At 51.8% G+C, this 17,167-nt stretch overlaps 1 protein-coding gene across 1 annotated transcript in view; it reads right to left on the bottom strand.

Moving 5' to 3' along the window:
- Positions 1 to 1,556: 1,556 nt before the first annotated feature.
- Positions 1,557 to 17,167, bottom strand: part of SYT11 (synaptotagmin 11) — a 23,565-nt gene continuing 7,954 nt past the window's right edge. The window contains exons 3-4 of the mRNA XM_038768596.1: positions 4,927 to 5,050; positions 1,557 to 2,813 (exon numbers count right to left, since the gene is read on the bottom strand). Of these exons, the coding sequence (XP_038624524.1) occupies positions 2,503 to 2,813; positions 4,927 to 5,050 (435 nt within the window). The 3' untranslated portion in view covers positions 1,557 to 2,502. The remainder of the gene's footprint in view (positions 2,814 to 4,926; positions 5,051 to 17,167) is intronic.

Here is a 17,167-nt window from a genome sequence, read left to right as displayed (position 1 = left end):
CTGTTGCCGACCTGTCCGTCCCCGGCGCTTAGTACAGTGCTTTGCACATAGTAAGCGCTTAATAAATGCCATCATCATTATTATGAGCACTAGGATGATATTATGATTATAGCTATAATCCTGACGATTTCGCCGTCCGTCTCCCCCTTCTAGACCGCGAGCCCGTCGGCGGGTCGGGACCGTCTCTCCCTCTCTGTTGCCGACCTGTCCGTCCCCGGCGCTTAGTACAGTGCTTTGCACATAGTAAGCGCTTAATAAATGCCATCATCATTATTATGATCACTAGGATGATATTATGATCATAGCTATAATTCTGACGATTTCGCCGTCCGTCTCCCCCTTCTAGGCCGCGAGCCCGTCGGCGGGCCGGGACCGTCTCTCCCTCTCTGTTGCCGACCTGTCCGTCCCCGGCGCTTAGTACAGTGCTTTGCACATAGTAAGCGCTTAATAAATGCCATCATCATTATTATGATCACTAGGATGATATTATGATCATAGCTATAATTCTGACGATTTCGCCGTCCGTCTCCCCCTTCTAGGCCACGAGCCCGTCGGCGGGCCGGGACCGTCTCTCCCTCTCTGTTGCCGACCTGTCCGTCCCCGGCGCTTAGTACAGCGCTTTGCACATAGTAAGCGCTTAATAGATGCCATCATTATTATTATGATCACTAGGATGATATGAATGAGGAGCGGGGCCCAGCGGGGGTGAATCGGGTCTTTATTTGTGCATCGACAGGTCGAACATACAAGATAGCAGTACATACCGTAGCTTAGGGTTACAGAGTTAGGCGCCGATCGTGTTAGTATCTGGTCTCCCCCCCCCACCCCGGACACGCACACACTCGCACACGCACGCACACACACAAACACACGAGCCCCCCGCCCGCCCCCCGACTGCCTGTCTGGTGGGCCCCAGAACACGACAGCGTGCATATGTGTTGCCACGTGAACCGCGTCCGGGCCCACGTTCGACACGAGAAGACACACGGTGAAGGGGAGATCGCACGCGGCCCAGGTGAAGCGGGGGAAGCGGGAACAAAAAGGGGGCGACGCCAAGGACCCTCCCGCCGCTCCAATCCTGCCCCCCGAAATATGGGATCCTCTGGGACCCCCTAAACAAGGCTCCCCGCCCAGCCCGGTCCCAGTCGACGGGTGCGTCTTCCCAAATTTCCGGGCCGAACCGGGGGCGGAAAGCTCGCCGGGACGGACGCCGGCCCGTGGGGGAGGAAGAGGAGGAGGAAGAAGTTCTCCTAAGGGTCGCTCAATCAACAGAGCACTGTGCTAAGCGCTTGGGAAGCACAAGCTGCCACCATATAGACACCCAACAGCGGGCTCACCGTGCCAGGAGCTCTGTGCAAAACGTTGGCGTCGAAAAGCCTAACCGAGGGAGGAGGCAGCGTTGGGGGGGGAGCTTTAGGCCCGTCCCCAGATCCGGCTTGACCCTTAGAAACCGGGGGTCCGGGTGAGGGGACTTCTCTGATCATCATCGTCGATCGTATTTATTGAGCGCTTACTGGGTGCAGAGCACTGGACTAAGCGCTTGGGAAGGACAAATCGGCAACATATAGAGACGGTCCCCACCCAACAGCGGGCTCACGGTCGGATAACACGAGCGGGGAGGGGAGGGGGGTGCCCAGCTCCCCGTGGGCCCGCGTCCCCGACCCCGGGGCTCGGTGGGGACGGGAGACACCCCCAGGACCTCACCCCAGCCCAAGGTGGGGGGCGAGGGCAAGCCCGCCGCGGAAATGCCGGAGGTATTTTTGACTTGGGGTGCCGCCGTATTTACAGCCGGGAAGAGCGGGGCAGGGGTCCCCCCCCGTTGTACGTGGGGAGGCGTGAGCCATTTTGCGGCGCCACGGAGTGAGGCCCGAGGGGCGGTGCCCCTCGGGCGGCTTTGGCCGAGCCACGGAAAATGGGGAGGGGGTTCGGGGGTGGCAGGGATGGACCCCCCCCACCAAGTCTGCCCTGCTGGGTGGGCCCCGGCATCCGGCGCCCCCAGGGCCGTGCCCAGCCTGGGGGTGCGGGGGGGATGAGGGGGCGAAGGGGGTGACGCTCAAACCCCCGGCTGGGTGGGGGGAGCGGGAAGCCAGGCCCTTGGGCACGAGGGTGTGTGTTTGTTGTACGTGTGTGTGTGTGTGTGTGTTAGGCATGCAGTTATACAGTTACACTGGACTATAGAGAGTGGGGTGGTCTCCGCCGGCCCCCTCCCCGACTGAAAGGAACGTGAGTGCCCGGAGGGGAGAGAAAGGGGGCTTGGGGCTGCAGGGGGAATTAGCGGGGGGGACGACGAGGGCTTCTTTTAGCGCAAAGGATCTGTCTGTTCGACAGAGGAAGCCGGGGGGGTGGGTGGGGTGGGAGGGCGGGGGTCTGTCTCCCAAGGACGAGGGGGGTCGGGGGACCCCACGAGCGGGGCGTCGCACTTTGGGGAGGGGGGGCGGGTCAGCCGCCGCCCAAGTCCGAGGGCCCCGGGACCCCCGGCCGCCCCCCGCCCCCCGTCCGGCTTCAGTATTCGCTGAGGCTGTGCCACATGGCCACGGGCTCCCGCGGGCAGGAGCAGACGCGGCGCCAGTGGTCAGCGCCGGCGGCGGTGCCGCTGTGGGCCCCGAGGATGGCGCGGCCCACCGCCTGGTTCTTGGTGGCGCGGTCGAAGTCGAGGACGAGGAACTCGATGCTGACGTCGGCCAGCAGCTCCGCCGGGACGTCGTAGACGAACGACTCGTTGAAGACGGGGTTGAGGGTGCACTTCTTCACGTGCGTCTTTTTCTTGGCCACCCGCTTCCTGTCGTAGTACACGTTCACCTTGACGTAGGGGTCTGCGGGGGCGGAGGGGGAGAGCGGACCCCGTGACACGCGGCCCCCCGACACGCGCCCGTCCCTGGCCCGGAATTCATTCACTCGAGCGTATTTCTTGAGCGCTGACTGTGTGCAGAGCGCTGGACTAAGCGCTCGAATGCCCTCCCTCCGCACACCCGCCAAGCCAGCTCTCTTCCTCTAGACTTCTTCTAGACTGTGAGCCCACTGTTGGGTAGGGACCGTCTCTCTATGTTGCCAACTTGTACTTCCCAAGCGCTTAGTCCAATCAATCAATCAATCAATCGTATTTATTGAGCACTTACTGTGTGCAGAGCACTGGACTAAGCGCTTGGGAAGTCCAAATTGGCAACATAGAGAGACAGTCCCTACCCAACAGTGGGCTCACAGTCTATCATCATCATCATCATCATCATCAATCGTATTTATTGAGCGCTTACTATGTGCAGAGCACTGTACTAAGCGCTTGGGAAGTCCAAGTTGGCAACATATAGAGACAGTCCCTACCCAACAGTGGGCTCACAGTCTAAAAGGGGGAGACAGAGAACAAAACCAGTCTAGAAATAATAATAATAGTATTTATTAAGTGCTTACTCTGTGCAAAGCACTCTTCTGAGCGTTGGGGAGGTTACAAGGTGTAGTGCTCTGCACACAGTAAGCGCTCAATAAATACGATTGATTGATTGATTCCTCCTTCCAAAGCCCTACTGAGAGCTCACCTCCTCCGGGAGGCCTTCCCACACTGAGCCCCCTTTTTCCTCTCCTCCTCCCCGTCCCCCCGGCCCTACCTCCTTCCCCTCCCCACAGCCCCTGTATATATCAATCAACCAATCAATCGTATTTATTGAGCGCTTACTGTGTGCAGAGCACTGTACTAAGCGCTTGGGAAGCACAAGTTAGCAACGCATAGAGACGGTCCCTATCCCACAGCGAGCTCACAGTCTAGAAGGGGGAGACGGAGAACAAAGCATATTAACAAAATAAAATAAATAGAATAGATATGTACAAGTAAAATAGAGTAATATATGTCTGTACAGATTTATTACTCTATTCTACTTGTACATATTTACTATTCTATTTATTTTGTTAATGATGTGCATCGAGCTTTACATCTATTTGTTCGGACGACTTCCCAAGCGCTTAGTCCAGTGCTCTGCACACAGTAAGCGCTCAATAAATACGATTGATGATGATGATGACTTGACACCCGTGCACATGTTTCGTTTTGTCGCCCGTCTCCCCCTTCTAGACCGTGAGCCCGTCGTCGGGTAGGGACCGTCTCTCGATGTCGCCGACTTGTACCTCCCAAGCGCTCAGTCCAGTGCTCTGCACACAGTAAGCGCTCAATAAATACGACTGAATGAATGAATGAATGAATGAATGAATGAATCCCCTTTCGACAACTGTCCGGGGGAAACGCGAGTGACGCCCGGGACACGGGGTTGTTTATTGCGGTGTCGTCCTCTCCCAAGCGCTTAGTCCAGCGCTCTGCACACGGTCAGCGCTCGGGTCCCCCTTCTAGACTGTGAGCCCACTGTTGGGTAGGGACTGTTTCTATATGTTGCCAACTTGTACTTCCCAAGCGCTTAGTCCAGTGCTCTGCACACAGTAAGCGCTCAATAAATACGATTGATTGATTGGCAAATGTGATCGAATGAATGAATGAGGCCTTCCCAGACTGAGTCCCCTCCTTCCTCTCCCCCTCGTCCCCCTCTCCTTCCCTTCCCCACAGCACCTGTATATATGTATATATGTTTGTACGGATTTATTACTCTATTTATTGATTTATTTTACTTGCACATATCTATTCTATTTATTTTATTTTGTTAATCTGTTTGGTTTTGTTCTCTGTCCCCCCCTTCTAGACCGTGAGCCCGCTGTTGGGTAGGGACCGTCTCCAGCTGTGGCCAACTTGGACTTCCCAAGCGCTCAGTCCAGCGCTCTGCACACAGTAAGCGCTCAATAAATACGACTGATTGATTGATTGACTGATTGACTGAATGGAAGGATTGGGGATTTTCCGGAAAGGGCGATCGGCTCCGGGGTTCCCCGGGCGGACCCGGCCCGGCCCGCGAGGGGACGGGGGGACGGCCGTGGGCCGGGGTAAATAGCTGCTACCTGAGAGGCCGGTGATGTCCATCTTGGGCAGGTGTCGGGCCTTGAGGACGACGACGGTCATCCTCTGGGCCGCCGGCTGGTAGGACAGGGACACCTGAAGCTCCCCTCGGCCGACGCACTTCTGGGAACGGGAAATTGCGGGAAAAAAGGGCGTGAGGCGGAGGGGAGGCTCCGTCGCCGCGGAAGGACCTCCGCCGAACCCCCGCCATTTAGTCGCCATTTTAGGCCCGCCGTATCGGACAGTCATCATCATCATCCCCTTCTAGACTGTGAGCCCACTGTTGGGTAGGGACCGTCTCTAGATGTTGCCAATTTGGACTTTCCAAGCGCTTAGTCCAGTGCTCTGCACATAGTAAGCGCTCAATAAACACGATTGATGACGATTGATGATGATCATCAATCGTATTCATTGAGCGCTTACTGTGTGCAGAGCACTGGACTAAGCGCTTGGGAAGGACAAATTGGCAACACATAGAGACGGTCCCTACCCAACAGTAGGCTCACAGTCTAAAAGGGGGAGACAGAGAAGAAAACCAAACATACTAACAAAATAAAATAAATAGAATAGATATGTACATGTAAGATAAATAAATAGAGTAATAAATATGTACAAACATATATACAGGATATACATATATACAGGATATACATATCATCATCATCAATCGTATTTATTTAGCGCTTACTATGTGCAGAGCACTGTACTAAGCGCTTGGGGCTTGGGACGTACAAATTGGCAACAAATAGAGACAGTCCCTACCCGACAGTGGGCTCATAGTCTAAAAGGGGGAGACAGAGAACAAAGCCAAACATACTAACAAAATAAAATAAACAGAATAGATATGTACAAGTAAAATAAATAAATAAATAGAGTAATAAATATGTACAGACATATATACATATATACAGGATATACATATCATCATCATCAATCGTATTTATTGAGCGCTTACTGTGTGCAGAGCACTGGACTAAGCGCTTGGGAAGTACAAATTGGCAACATCTAGAGATGGGCCCTACCCAACAGTGGGCTCACAGTCTAAAAGGGGGAGACAGAGAACAAAACCAAACATGCTAACAAAATAAAATAAATAGAATAGATATGTAATAAAATAAATAGAATAGATATGTAAATATATACAGGATATACATATATACAGTCCCAGGAATCCTCCCCGGACCGAGGCTGGGTCGTCCGGAAAAGCGGGCACCTTCCTCTCCGGACAAACGGGCCCAACGGCCACCGCCTCAAACCATCACCCGCACCGCTGCCGCCTCAAATGGCCACTGTAAACCACCACCACCGCCGTCCAAACAGCCGCCGCCACCAATAATAATAATCCATAATTGTTTGGCCCATACGCCCAGCTCGCTCTCTTCCTCCCTTCAAGGCCCTACTGAGAGCTCACCTCCTCCAGGAGGCCTTCCCAGACTGAGCCCCTTCCCTCCTCTCCCCCTCGTCCCCCTCTCCATCCCCCCATCTTACCTCCTTCCCTTCCCCGCAGCACCTGTATATATGTTTGTACATATTCATTACTCTATTTATTTATTTATTTTACTTGTACCTATCTATTCTATTTATTTTATTTTGTTAGTATGTTTGGTTTTGTTCTCTGTCTCCCCCTTTTTGGGTAGGGACTGTCTCTAGATGTTGCCAACTTATACTTCCCAAGCGCTTAATCCAGTGCTCTGAGCACAGTAAGTGCTCAATAAATACAATTGATTGATTGATTGATTGATTGTTGGGTAGGGACCGTCTCTATATGTTGCCAACTTGGACTTCCCAAGCGCTTAGTCCAGTGCTCTGCGCACAGTAAGCGCTCAATAAATACGATTGATTGATTGATTGATTGTTGGGTAGGGACCGTCTCTATATGTTGCCAACTTGGACTTCCCAAGCGCTTAGTCCAGTGCTCTGCGCACCGTAAGCGCTCAATAAATACGACTGACTGATTGTTGGGTAGGGCCCGTCTCTATATGTTGCCCACTTGGACTTCCCAAGCGCTCAGTCCAGTGCTCTGCACACAGTAAGCGCTCAATAAATACGATTGATTGATTGTTGGGTAGGGACCGTCTCTATATGTTGCCAACTTGGACTTCCCAAGCGCTCAGTCCAGTGCTCTGCGCACAGTAAGCGCTCAATAAATACGATTGATTGATTGATTGATTGATTGTTGGGTAGGGACCGTCTCTAGATGTTGCCAACTTGGACTTCCCAAGCGCTTAGTCCAGTGCTCTGCGCACCGTAAGCGCTCAATAAATACGACTGATTGATTGATTGTTGGGTAGGGCCCGTCTCTATATGTTGCCAACTTGGACTTCCCAAGCGCTTAGTCCAGTGCTCTGTGCACAGTAAGCGCTCAATAAATACGATTGTTTGATTGATTGTTGGGTAGGGACCGTCTCTCTATGTTGCCAACTTGGACTTCCCAAGCGCTCAGTCCAGTGCTCTGCGCACAGTAAGTGCTCAATAAATACGATTGATTGATTGATTGTTGGGTAGGGACCGTCTCTAGATGTTGCCAACTTGGACTTCCCAAGCGCTCAGTCCAGTGCTCTGCGCACAGTAAGCGCTCAATAAATACGATTGATTGATTGATTGTTGGGTAGGGACCGTCTCTAGATGTTGCCAACTTGGACTTCCCAAGAGTCAGTCCAGTGCTCTGCAAACAGTAAGCGCTCAATAAATACGATTGATTGATTGATTGATTGATCTCTCTCGCCCACCTCCTACCAGCCCCGGGATTTACGGCTCGAGGAACTTGATTTTGACCCCCGGCTCCCCGGCACTCATTCATTTCTTTTAATCCCCTCTTCTAGACTGTGAGCTCTTTGTCAGCAGGGGCCTAGCCTAAGAATAATAATCAGGATGGCATTTATTAATCCCGGCTCCGCCAATCGTCAGCTGGGTGACTTTGGGCAAATCACTTCAATCAATCAATCAATCAATCGTATTTATTGAGCGCTTACTGTGTGCAGAGCACTGTACTAAGCGCTTGGGAAGTACAAACTGGCGACATATAGAGACAGTCCCTACCCAACAGTGGGCTCACAGTCTAAAAGGGGGAGACAGAGAACAAAACCAAACATACTAACAAAATAAAATAAATAGAATAGATATGTACAAGTAAAATAGAGTAATAAATCTGTACAAACATATATATGTATATACAGGTGCTGTGGGGAAGGGAAGGAGGTAAGATGGGGGGATGGAGGGGGGACGAGGGGGAGAGGAAGGAAGGGGCTCAGTCTCTGGGCCTCAGTTCCCTCATCTGGAAAATGGGGACGAAGACTGGGAGCCCCCTGTGGGACCACCTGATCACCTTGTACCTTCCCCAGCGCTTAGAACAGTGCTTTGCACATAGTAAGCGCTTAATAAATGCCATTTTTATTATTATTATTATTATTCTTCTCTGAGCCTCAGTTCCCTCATCTGTAAAATGGGGATGAAGACTGTGAGCCCCCCGTGGGACAACCTGATCACCTTGTAGCCTCCCCAGCGCTTAGAACAGTGCTTTGCACGTAGTAAGCACTTAACAAATGCCATCGTTATTATTATTATTGTTAAGCGCTTACTATGTGCAAAGCACTGTTCTAAGCGCTGAAACTCTAATGCTAGTAATAATAATAATGATGGCATTTGTTAAGCGCTTACTATGTGCCAAGCACTGTTCTAAGCGCCGGGGTAGACACAAGGTCATCAGGTTGTCATTCATTCATTCAATCGTAATTTATTACTCTATTTATTTATTTTACTTGGACATATCTATTCTATTTCTTTTATTTTGTGAGTATGTTTGGTTTTGTTCTCTGTCTCCCCCTTTTAGACTGTGAGCCCGCCGTTGGGTAGGGACTGTCTCTAGACTTGGCCAACTTGCACTTCCCAAGCGCTTAGTACAGTGCTCTGCACACAGTAAGCGCTCAGTAAATACAATTGATTGATCGATTGATTACTCTATTTATTTATTTTACTTGTACATATCTATTCTATTTATTTTATTTTGTGAGTACGCTTGGTTTTGTTCTCTGTCTCCCCCTTTTAGACTGTGAGCCCACAGGTGGGTAGGGACCGTCTCTATACGTTGCCAACTTGTCCTTCCCAAGCGCTTAGTACACTGCTGTGCGCACAGTAGCGCTCAATAAATACGCTTGATGATGACGACGATGAAATGATTTATTGAATCCCCACTTTACAGATGAGAGAACTGAAGCACAGAGAAGTGAAATGACCTGTAAACTCCTCGTGGGCAGGAACCGTGGTCTGCCAGCCCTACTTATTGGGCGCTCACTGCGTGCAGAGCACTGTACTAAGCGCTTGGGAAGTCCGAGTTGGCAACATATAGAGACGGTCCCTACCCAACGGTGGGAACTCTACTGCGGTGTCCTCTGCCAAGCGCTTAATACAGCGTTCAGGCCGGAGCAGATGCTCAGTAAATACTCCGGAATGATTTTATTTTATTTTATTTTATTTTTTTTTATTCGGCGGTCTCACCCTGGAATATTTTCTCCTCCATCTGACACGTTTCCCCCCTGAACTCACTCTGCGGACGTCCAGTACACCCCACCCCCCCCGGCTCTTAGATTGCAAGCTCCTCGAGGGCAGCGAACGTGGGCTTTGCTCCCCCTGCTCTGGCAGGCGCTCAGTACAGAGCCTCCCCCGCTGAAGCTGTTCAGGACGCATCCCCAAGCGCTTAGTACAGTGCTCTGCACATAGTAAGCGCTCAATAAATACGACTGATGAGCCCCACCTCTTCAGGCAGCCTTCTTAGACTGTCTCCCCGTCTAGCCTGCAAGCTGTCACATTTTTATACCGTACTGAAAGAGCCCGGGCTTTGGAGTCAGAGGTCATGGGTTCAAATCCCGGCTCCACCACTTCTCAGCTGTGTGACTTTGGGCAAGTCACTTCACTTCTCTGGGCCTCAGTTCCCTCATCTGTCAAATGGGGATGAAGACTGTGAGCCCCCCCGTGGGACGACCCGATCACCTCGTAACCTCCCCCGGCGCTTAGAACAGTGCTTGGCACATAGAGAAGCAGCGTGGCTCAGTGGGAAGAGCCCGGGCTTTGGAGTCAGAGGTCCTGGGTTCGAATCCCGACTCCACCGCATGTCTGCTGTGTGATCTTGGGCAAGTCTCTGGGCCTCAGTTACCTCATCTGGAAAATGGGGATTAAGACTGTGAGCCCCCCGTGGGACAACCTGTATCCTCCCCAGCGCTTAGAACAGTGCTTTGCACATAGTAAGCGCTTAACAAATGCCAATTATTATTATAGTAAGCGCTTAATAAATGCCATTATCAGTATTATTCATTCATTCATTCGATTTCTTGAGCGCTTACTGTGTGCAGAGCACTGTACTCGGCGCTTGGAAAGGACAATTCAGCAATAAAGCGAGACAATCCCCCGCTCATAACGGGTTTCCAGTCTCGAGGGGTATAGAGGAGTGTAGTCTAGAGGAGTCCAGTGCTCTGCACATAGTAAGCGCCCAATAAATACGATTGACCGACTGACTGAATTAGGGGGAAGGGACACGGCTGATCCTTTGCTCTGGCCCGTTTGTTCTATTTGTTCTGACGACTTGAAACCCGTCCGCGTGTTTTGTTTTGTCGTCTGTCTCCCGCTTCCATAATAATAATAATGATAGTATTTATTAAGCGCTTACTATGTGCAAAGCACCGTTCTAAGCGCTGGGGAGGTTACAAGGTGAGCAGGTTGTCCCACGTGGGGGCTCCCGGTCTTCATCCCCATTTTCCAGATGAGGGAACTGAGGCCCAGAGGAGCGAAGTGACCAGCCCAAAGTCACCCAGCTGACAAGCGGCGGGGCCGGGATTCGAATCCAGGACCTCTGACTCCAAAGCCCGGGCTCTTTCCACTGAGCCACGCTGCTTCTCTAGACTGTGAGCCCGTTGCTGCTTCTCTGGACTATTCTAGACCGTGAGCCCGTTGTTGGGGGGGGGGGGACCGCCTCTAGATGTTGCCGACTTGGACTTCCCAAGCGCTTAGCACAGTGCTCTGCACACAGTAAGCGCGCTCAATAAATACGATTGAATGAATGAATGGATGGATGGATGAATACCCCACTTTTAGACTGTGAGCCCACTGTTGAGTAGGGACTGTCTCTATATGTTGCCAATTTGTACTTCCCAAGCGCTTAGTACAGTGCTCTGCACATAGTAAGCGCTCAATAAATACGATTGATGATGATGATGATGATGGTGAATGAATGAATGAATGAATGAATGAATGAATTTCCCCTTCCCTCCCTATCCCCAGCTCCTGGAGAGATTGGGGGAGGAGGGTGATGCTGCGTGATTCAGTGGAAAGAGCCCGGGCTTCGGAGTCAGAGATCATGGGTTCAAATCCCACTCATTCATTCATTCAATCGTATTTATTGAGCGCTTACTGTGTGCAGAGCACTGGACTAAGCGCTCGGGAAGTCCAAGTTGGCAACGTATAGAGACGGTCCTTAGCCAACAGTGGGCTCACGGTCATCATCATCCTCATCAATCGTATTTATTGAGCGCTTACTGTGTGCAGAGCACTGGACTAAGCGCTTGGGAAGTACAAACTGGCAACATCTAGAGACAGGAGCCCACGAAAGAGACCAAGAATGCCCACTGCTGCTGCCTGTCAGCTATGTGACTTTGGGCAAGTCACTTCACTTCTCTGGGCCTCAGTTCCCTCATCTGTCAAATGGGGATGAAGCCTGGGAGCCCCCCGTGGGACCACCTGATCCCCTCGTCGCCTCCCCAGTGCTTAGAACAGCACATCGTAAGCACTTAATAATAATAATAATAACGATGGTATTTGTTAAGCGCTTACTATGTGCAAAGCACTGTTCTAAGCGCTGGGGAAGATACAAGGTGATCAGGTTGTCCCACATGGGGCTCACAGTCTTAGTCCCCATTTTCCAGATGAGGGAACTGAGGCCCAGAGAAGTGAAGTGACTTGCCCGAAGTCACACAGCTGACAACTGGCAGAGCCGGGATTGGAACCCATGACCTCTGACTCCAAAGCCCGGGCTGTTTCCACTGACTTAACCAATGACATTATCATCTCCCCCTTTCTCCCCCTTTTAGACTGCGAGCCCGCTGTCGGGTAGGGACCCTCTCTAGATGTCGCCAACTTGGACTTCCCAAGCGCTCAGTCCAGTGCTCTGCACACCGTAAGCGCTCAATAAAGACGATTGATGATGATGATGATCTCAGCCCAAACCCTGGATCCTTTCCACTCCATCTCTGGGTAAGTGGATCCCGGCCCACCCCCTCCCCCCTGGCTCTTCCCTCCAACCCCCCCCCCTGCCCCCATCATCATCATCATCAATCGTATTTATTGAGCGCTTACTGTGTGCAGAGCACTGGACTAAGCGCTTGGGAAGTACAAATTGGCAACATCTAGAGACAGTCCCTACCCAACAGTGGGCCCCCATCCCTCTCCCCATCCCAGCTTTTCCCCCAGCCCCTTCCCACGGCCCCCCGGCCCCCCGCCTGCCTCTTCCCTCCAACCCCCCATCATCATCATCATCATCAATCGTATTTATTGAGCGCTTACTGTGTGCAGAGCACTGGACTAAGCACTTGGGAAGTACAAATTGGCAACATCTAGAGACAGTCCCTACCCAACAGTGGGCCCCCATCCCTCTCCCCATCCCAGCTTTTCCCCCAGCCCCTTCCCACGGCCCCCCGGCCCCCCGCCTGCCTCTTCCCTCCAACCCCCCCCCACATCATCATCATCATCAATCATATTTATTGAGCGCTTACTCTGTGCAGAGCACTGGACTAAGCGCTTGGGAAGTACAAACTGGCAACATCTAGAGACAGTCCCTACCCAACAGTGGGCCCCCATCCCTCTCCCCATCCCAGCTTTTCCCCCAGCCCCTTCCCACGGCCCCCCGGCCCCCCGCCTGCCTCTCCCCTCCAACCCCCCCCATCATCATCATCATCATCAATCGTATTTATTGAGCGCTTACTCTGTGCAGAGCACTGGACTAAGCGCTTGGGAAGTACAAATTGGCAACATCTAGAGACAGTCCCTACCCAACCGTGGGCCCCCATCCCTCTGCCCATCCCAGCTTTTCCCCCAGCCCCTTCCCCCGGCCCCCCGGCCCCCCACCTGCCTCTCCCCTCGCTTCAATAGGCCTTTCATCAGGATCTTTTCTCCTGCCAGCGGCTTCCCCAGTGCCAGTCCCGTCCCCCAGCCTCAATAGGCCTTTCACTGAGACCGCGGCCCCCCGGCAGGGGACGGGGGGCAGGGGCCGGGGCAGCCCCTGGGACCCTCGCCCTCCTCCTGGTGCTGGAGAGGGATGGGGGGCTGGCAGGGGGAAGGGGGGTTCAGGACAGAATGGACCCCAGCAGGAGTTAAACAAGATGACCTCACTTCCCCTCCTTCTCCCCCTCAGTTTCCCTCCGCTGCTGCTCTATTGGGGGGGTGGGAGGGGAGAGTCCTGAGGCCAAAGGGACTTAATGAGGCACAGATAATTAAGGATGGGAAGGGGGAGGGCTCCTTTTCCCAGCCCAGACCCCCCCGCCCCCCTCCATCCCAACAGCATCTGGGGACCACCCACCCAGCGTGAAGGGCGTCCCCCAGCCCCGCCGCCCCTGGCCCAGCCTCCAACTTGGACTTCCCAAGCGCTTAGTCCAGTGCTCTGCACACAGTAAGCGCTCAATAAATATGATTGAGCTCTCTTCCTCCCTTCAAGGCCCTATTGAGAGCTCACCTCCTCCAGGAGGCCTTCCCTGACTTAGCCCCTTCCTTCCTCTCCCCCTCGCCCCCTCTCCATCCCCCCCTTCTTACCCCCTTCCCTTCCCCACAGCACCTGTACATATGGATATATGTTTGTACATATTTATTACTCTATTTATTTATTTTACTTGTACATATCTATTCTATTTATTTTATCTTGTTAGTATGTTTGGTTTTGTTCTCTGTCTCCCCCTTTTAGACAGTGAGCCCACTGTTGGGTAGGGACTGTCTCTCTATGTTGCCAATTTGTACTTCCCAAGCGCTTAGTCCAGTGCTCTGCACACAATAAGCGCTCAATAAATACGACTGATTGATTGATTGATTGCCCCGGCCCTCCCCCAGGTAACAATAATAATGTCGGTTTTCGTTAAGTACTTACTATGTGCAAGGCACTGTTCTAAGCGCTGGGGAGGACGCAAGGTGATGGGGTTGTCCCGTGTGGGGCTCACAATCTTAATCCCCGTTTTACAGATGAGGTCGCTGAGGCACGGAGAAGTTAAGCGACTTCTCTTAATGATAGTAATCGTTAATACTAGTAATAATGACGGTATTCGTTAATCAATTGTATTTATTGAGCGCTTACTGTGTGCAGAGCACTGGACTAAGCGCTTGGGAAGTCCAAGTTGGCAACATAGAGAGACGGTCCCTACCCAACAGTGGGCTCACAGTCGAAAAGCGCTTACTACGTGCTGGGCTCCCTTCTAAGCGCTGGGGTGGCTACGAGACACGGTCCCCGTCCCACACGGGGCTCACGGTCTTCATCCCCATTTGACAGACGAGGGACCCTTAGTACAGCACTACGCTTAGTCCAGTGCTCTGCACACAGTAAGCGCTCAATAAATACGATTGATTGATGGACCCGAGGCCCGGAGAAGCTAAGCGACTTCTCTTAATGATAATAATCATTAATAGCAGTAATGATGACGGTATTAAGCGCTTACCACGTGCCGGGCCACACGGGGCTCACGGTCTTCATCCCCATTTGACAGACGAGGGACCCTTAGTACAGCGCTACGCTTAGTCCAGTGCTCTGCACTCGGTAAGCGCTCAATAAATACGATTGATTGATGGACCCGAGGCCCGGAGAAGCTAAGCGACTTCTCTTAATGATAATAATCATTAACAGCAGTAATGACGACGGTATTAAGCGCTTACTACGTGCCGGGCCACACGGGGCTCACGGTCTTCATCCCCGTTTGACAGACGAGGGACCCTTAGTACAGCGCTACGCTTAGTCCAGTGCTCTGCACTCAGTAAGCGCTCAATAAATACGATTGATTGATGGACCCGAGGCCCGGAGAAGTTAAGCGACTTCTCTTAATGATAATAATCATTAATAGCAGTAATGACGACGGTATTAAGCGCTTACTACGTGCCGGGCCACACGGGGCTCACGGTCTTCATCCCCATTTGACAGACGAGGGGCCCTTAGTACAGCGCTACGCTTAGTCCAGTGCTCTGCACTCAGTAAGCGCTCAATAAATACAATTGATTGATGGACCCGAGGCCCGGAGAAGTTAAGCGGCTTCTCTTAATGATAATAATCATTAACAGCAGTAATGACGACGGTATTAAGCGCTTACCACGTGCCGGGCCACACGGGGCTCACGGTCTTCATCCCCATTTGACAGACGAGGGGCCCTTAGTACAGCGCTACGCTTAGTCCAGTGCTCTGCACTCAGTAAGCGCTCAATAAATACAATTGATTGATGGACCCGAGGCCCGGAGAAGTTAAGCGGCTTCTTTTAATGATAATAATCATTAACAGCAGTAATGACGACGGTATTAAGCGCTTACTACGTGCTGGGCCACACGGGGCTCACGGTCTTCATCCCCACTTGACAGACAAGGGACCCTTGGTACAACGCTACGCTTAGTCCAGTGCTCTGCACACAGTAAGCGCTCAATAAATACGATTGATTGATGGACCCGAGGCCCGGAGAAGTTCAGCGACTTCTCTTAATGATAATAATCATTAATAGCAGTAATGACGACGGTATTAAGCGCTTACTACGTGCCGGGCCACACGGGGCTCACGGTCTTCATCCCCATTTGACAGACGAGGGACCCTTAGTACAGTACTACGCTTAGTCCAGTGCTCTGCACTCAGTGATCGCTCAATAAATACGATTGATTGATGGACCCGAGGCCCGGAGAAGTTAAGTGACTTCTCTTAATGATAATAATCATTAACAGCAGTAATGACGACGGTATTAAGCGCTTACTACGTGCCGGGCCACACGGGGCTCACGGTCTTCATCCCCATTTGACAGACGAGGGACCCTTGGTACAGTACTACGCTTAGTCCAGTGCTCTGCACACAGTGAGCGCTCAATAAATACGATTGATTGATGGACCTGAGGCCCGGAGAAGTTCAGCGACTTCTCTTAATGATAATAATCATTAATAGCAGTAATGACGACGGTATTAAGCGCTTACTACGTGCCGGGCCACACGGGGCTCACGGTCTTCATCCCCATTTGACAGACGAGGGACAGTACTACGCTTAGTCCAGTGCTCTGCACACAGTAAGCGCTCAATAAATACGATTGATTGATGGACCCGAGGCCCGGAGAAGTTAAGCGACTTCTCTTAATGATAATAATCATTAATAGCAGTAATGATGACGGTATTAAGCGCTTACTACGTGCCAGGCCACACGGGGCTCACGGTCTTCATCCCCATTTGACAGACGAGGGACAGTACTACGCTTAGTCCAGTGCTCTGCACTCAGTAAGCGCTCAATAAATACGATTGATTGATGGACCCGAGGCCCGGAAAAGTTAAGCGACTTCTCTTAATGATAATAATCATTAATAGCAGTAATGATGACGGTATTAAGCGCTTACCACGTGCCGGGCCACACGGGGCTCACGGTCTTCATCCCCATTTGACAGAGAAGGGACCCTTAGTACAGTACTACGCTTAGTCCAGTGCTCTGCACTAAGTAAGCGCTCAATAAATACGATTGATTGATGGACCCGAGGCCCGGAGAAGTTAAGCGACTTCTCTTAATGATAATAATCATTAATAGCAGTAATGACGACGGTATTAAGCGCTTACCACGTGCCGGGCCACACGGGGCTCATGGTCTTCATCCCCGTTTGACAGACGAGGGACCCTTAGTACAGTGCTACGCTCAGTCCAGTGCTCTGCACTCGGTAAGCGCTCAATAAATACGATTGATTGATGGACCCGAGGCCCGGAGAAGTTCAGCGACTTCTCTTAATGATAATAATCATTAATAGCAGTAATGACGACGGTATTAAGCGCTTACTACGTGCCGGGCCACACGGGGCTCACGGTCTTCATCCCCATTTGACAGACGAGGGACCCTTGGTACAGCACTATGCTTAGTCCAGTGCTCTGCACTCAGTAAGCGCTCAATAAATACGATTGATTGATGGACCCGAGGCCCGGAGAAGTTAAGCGACTTCTCTTAATGATAATAATCATTAACAGCAGTAATGACGACAGTATAAAGCGCTTACTACGTGCCGG

This window comes from Tachyglossus aculeatus, chromosome Y4 (genome assembly GCF_015852505.1).
Source record: "Tachyglossus aculeatus isolate mTacAcu1 chromosome Y4, mTacAcu1.pri, whole genome shotgun sequence".
NCBI classification, from domain to species: Eukaryota; Metazoa; Chordata; class Mammalia; order Monotremata; family Tachyglossidae; genus Tachyglossus; species Tachyglossus aculeatus.
This window is presented reverse-complemented; position numbering and strand designations above follow the sequence as displayed.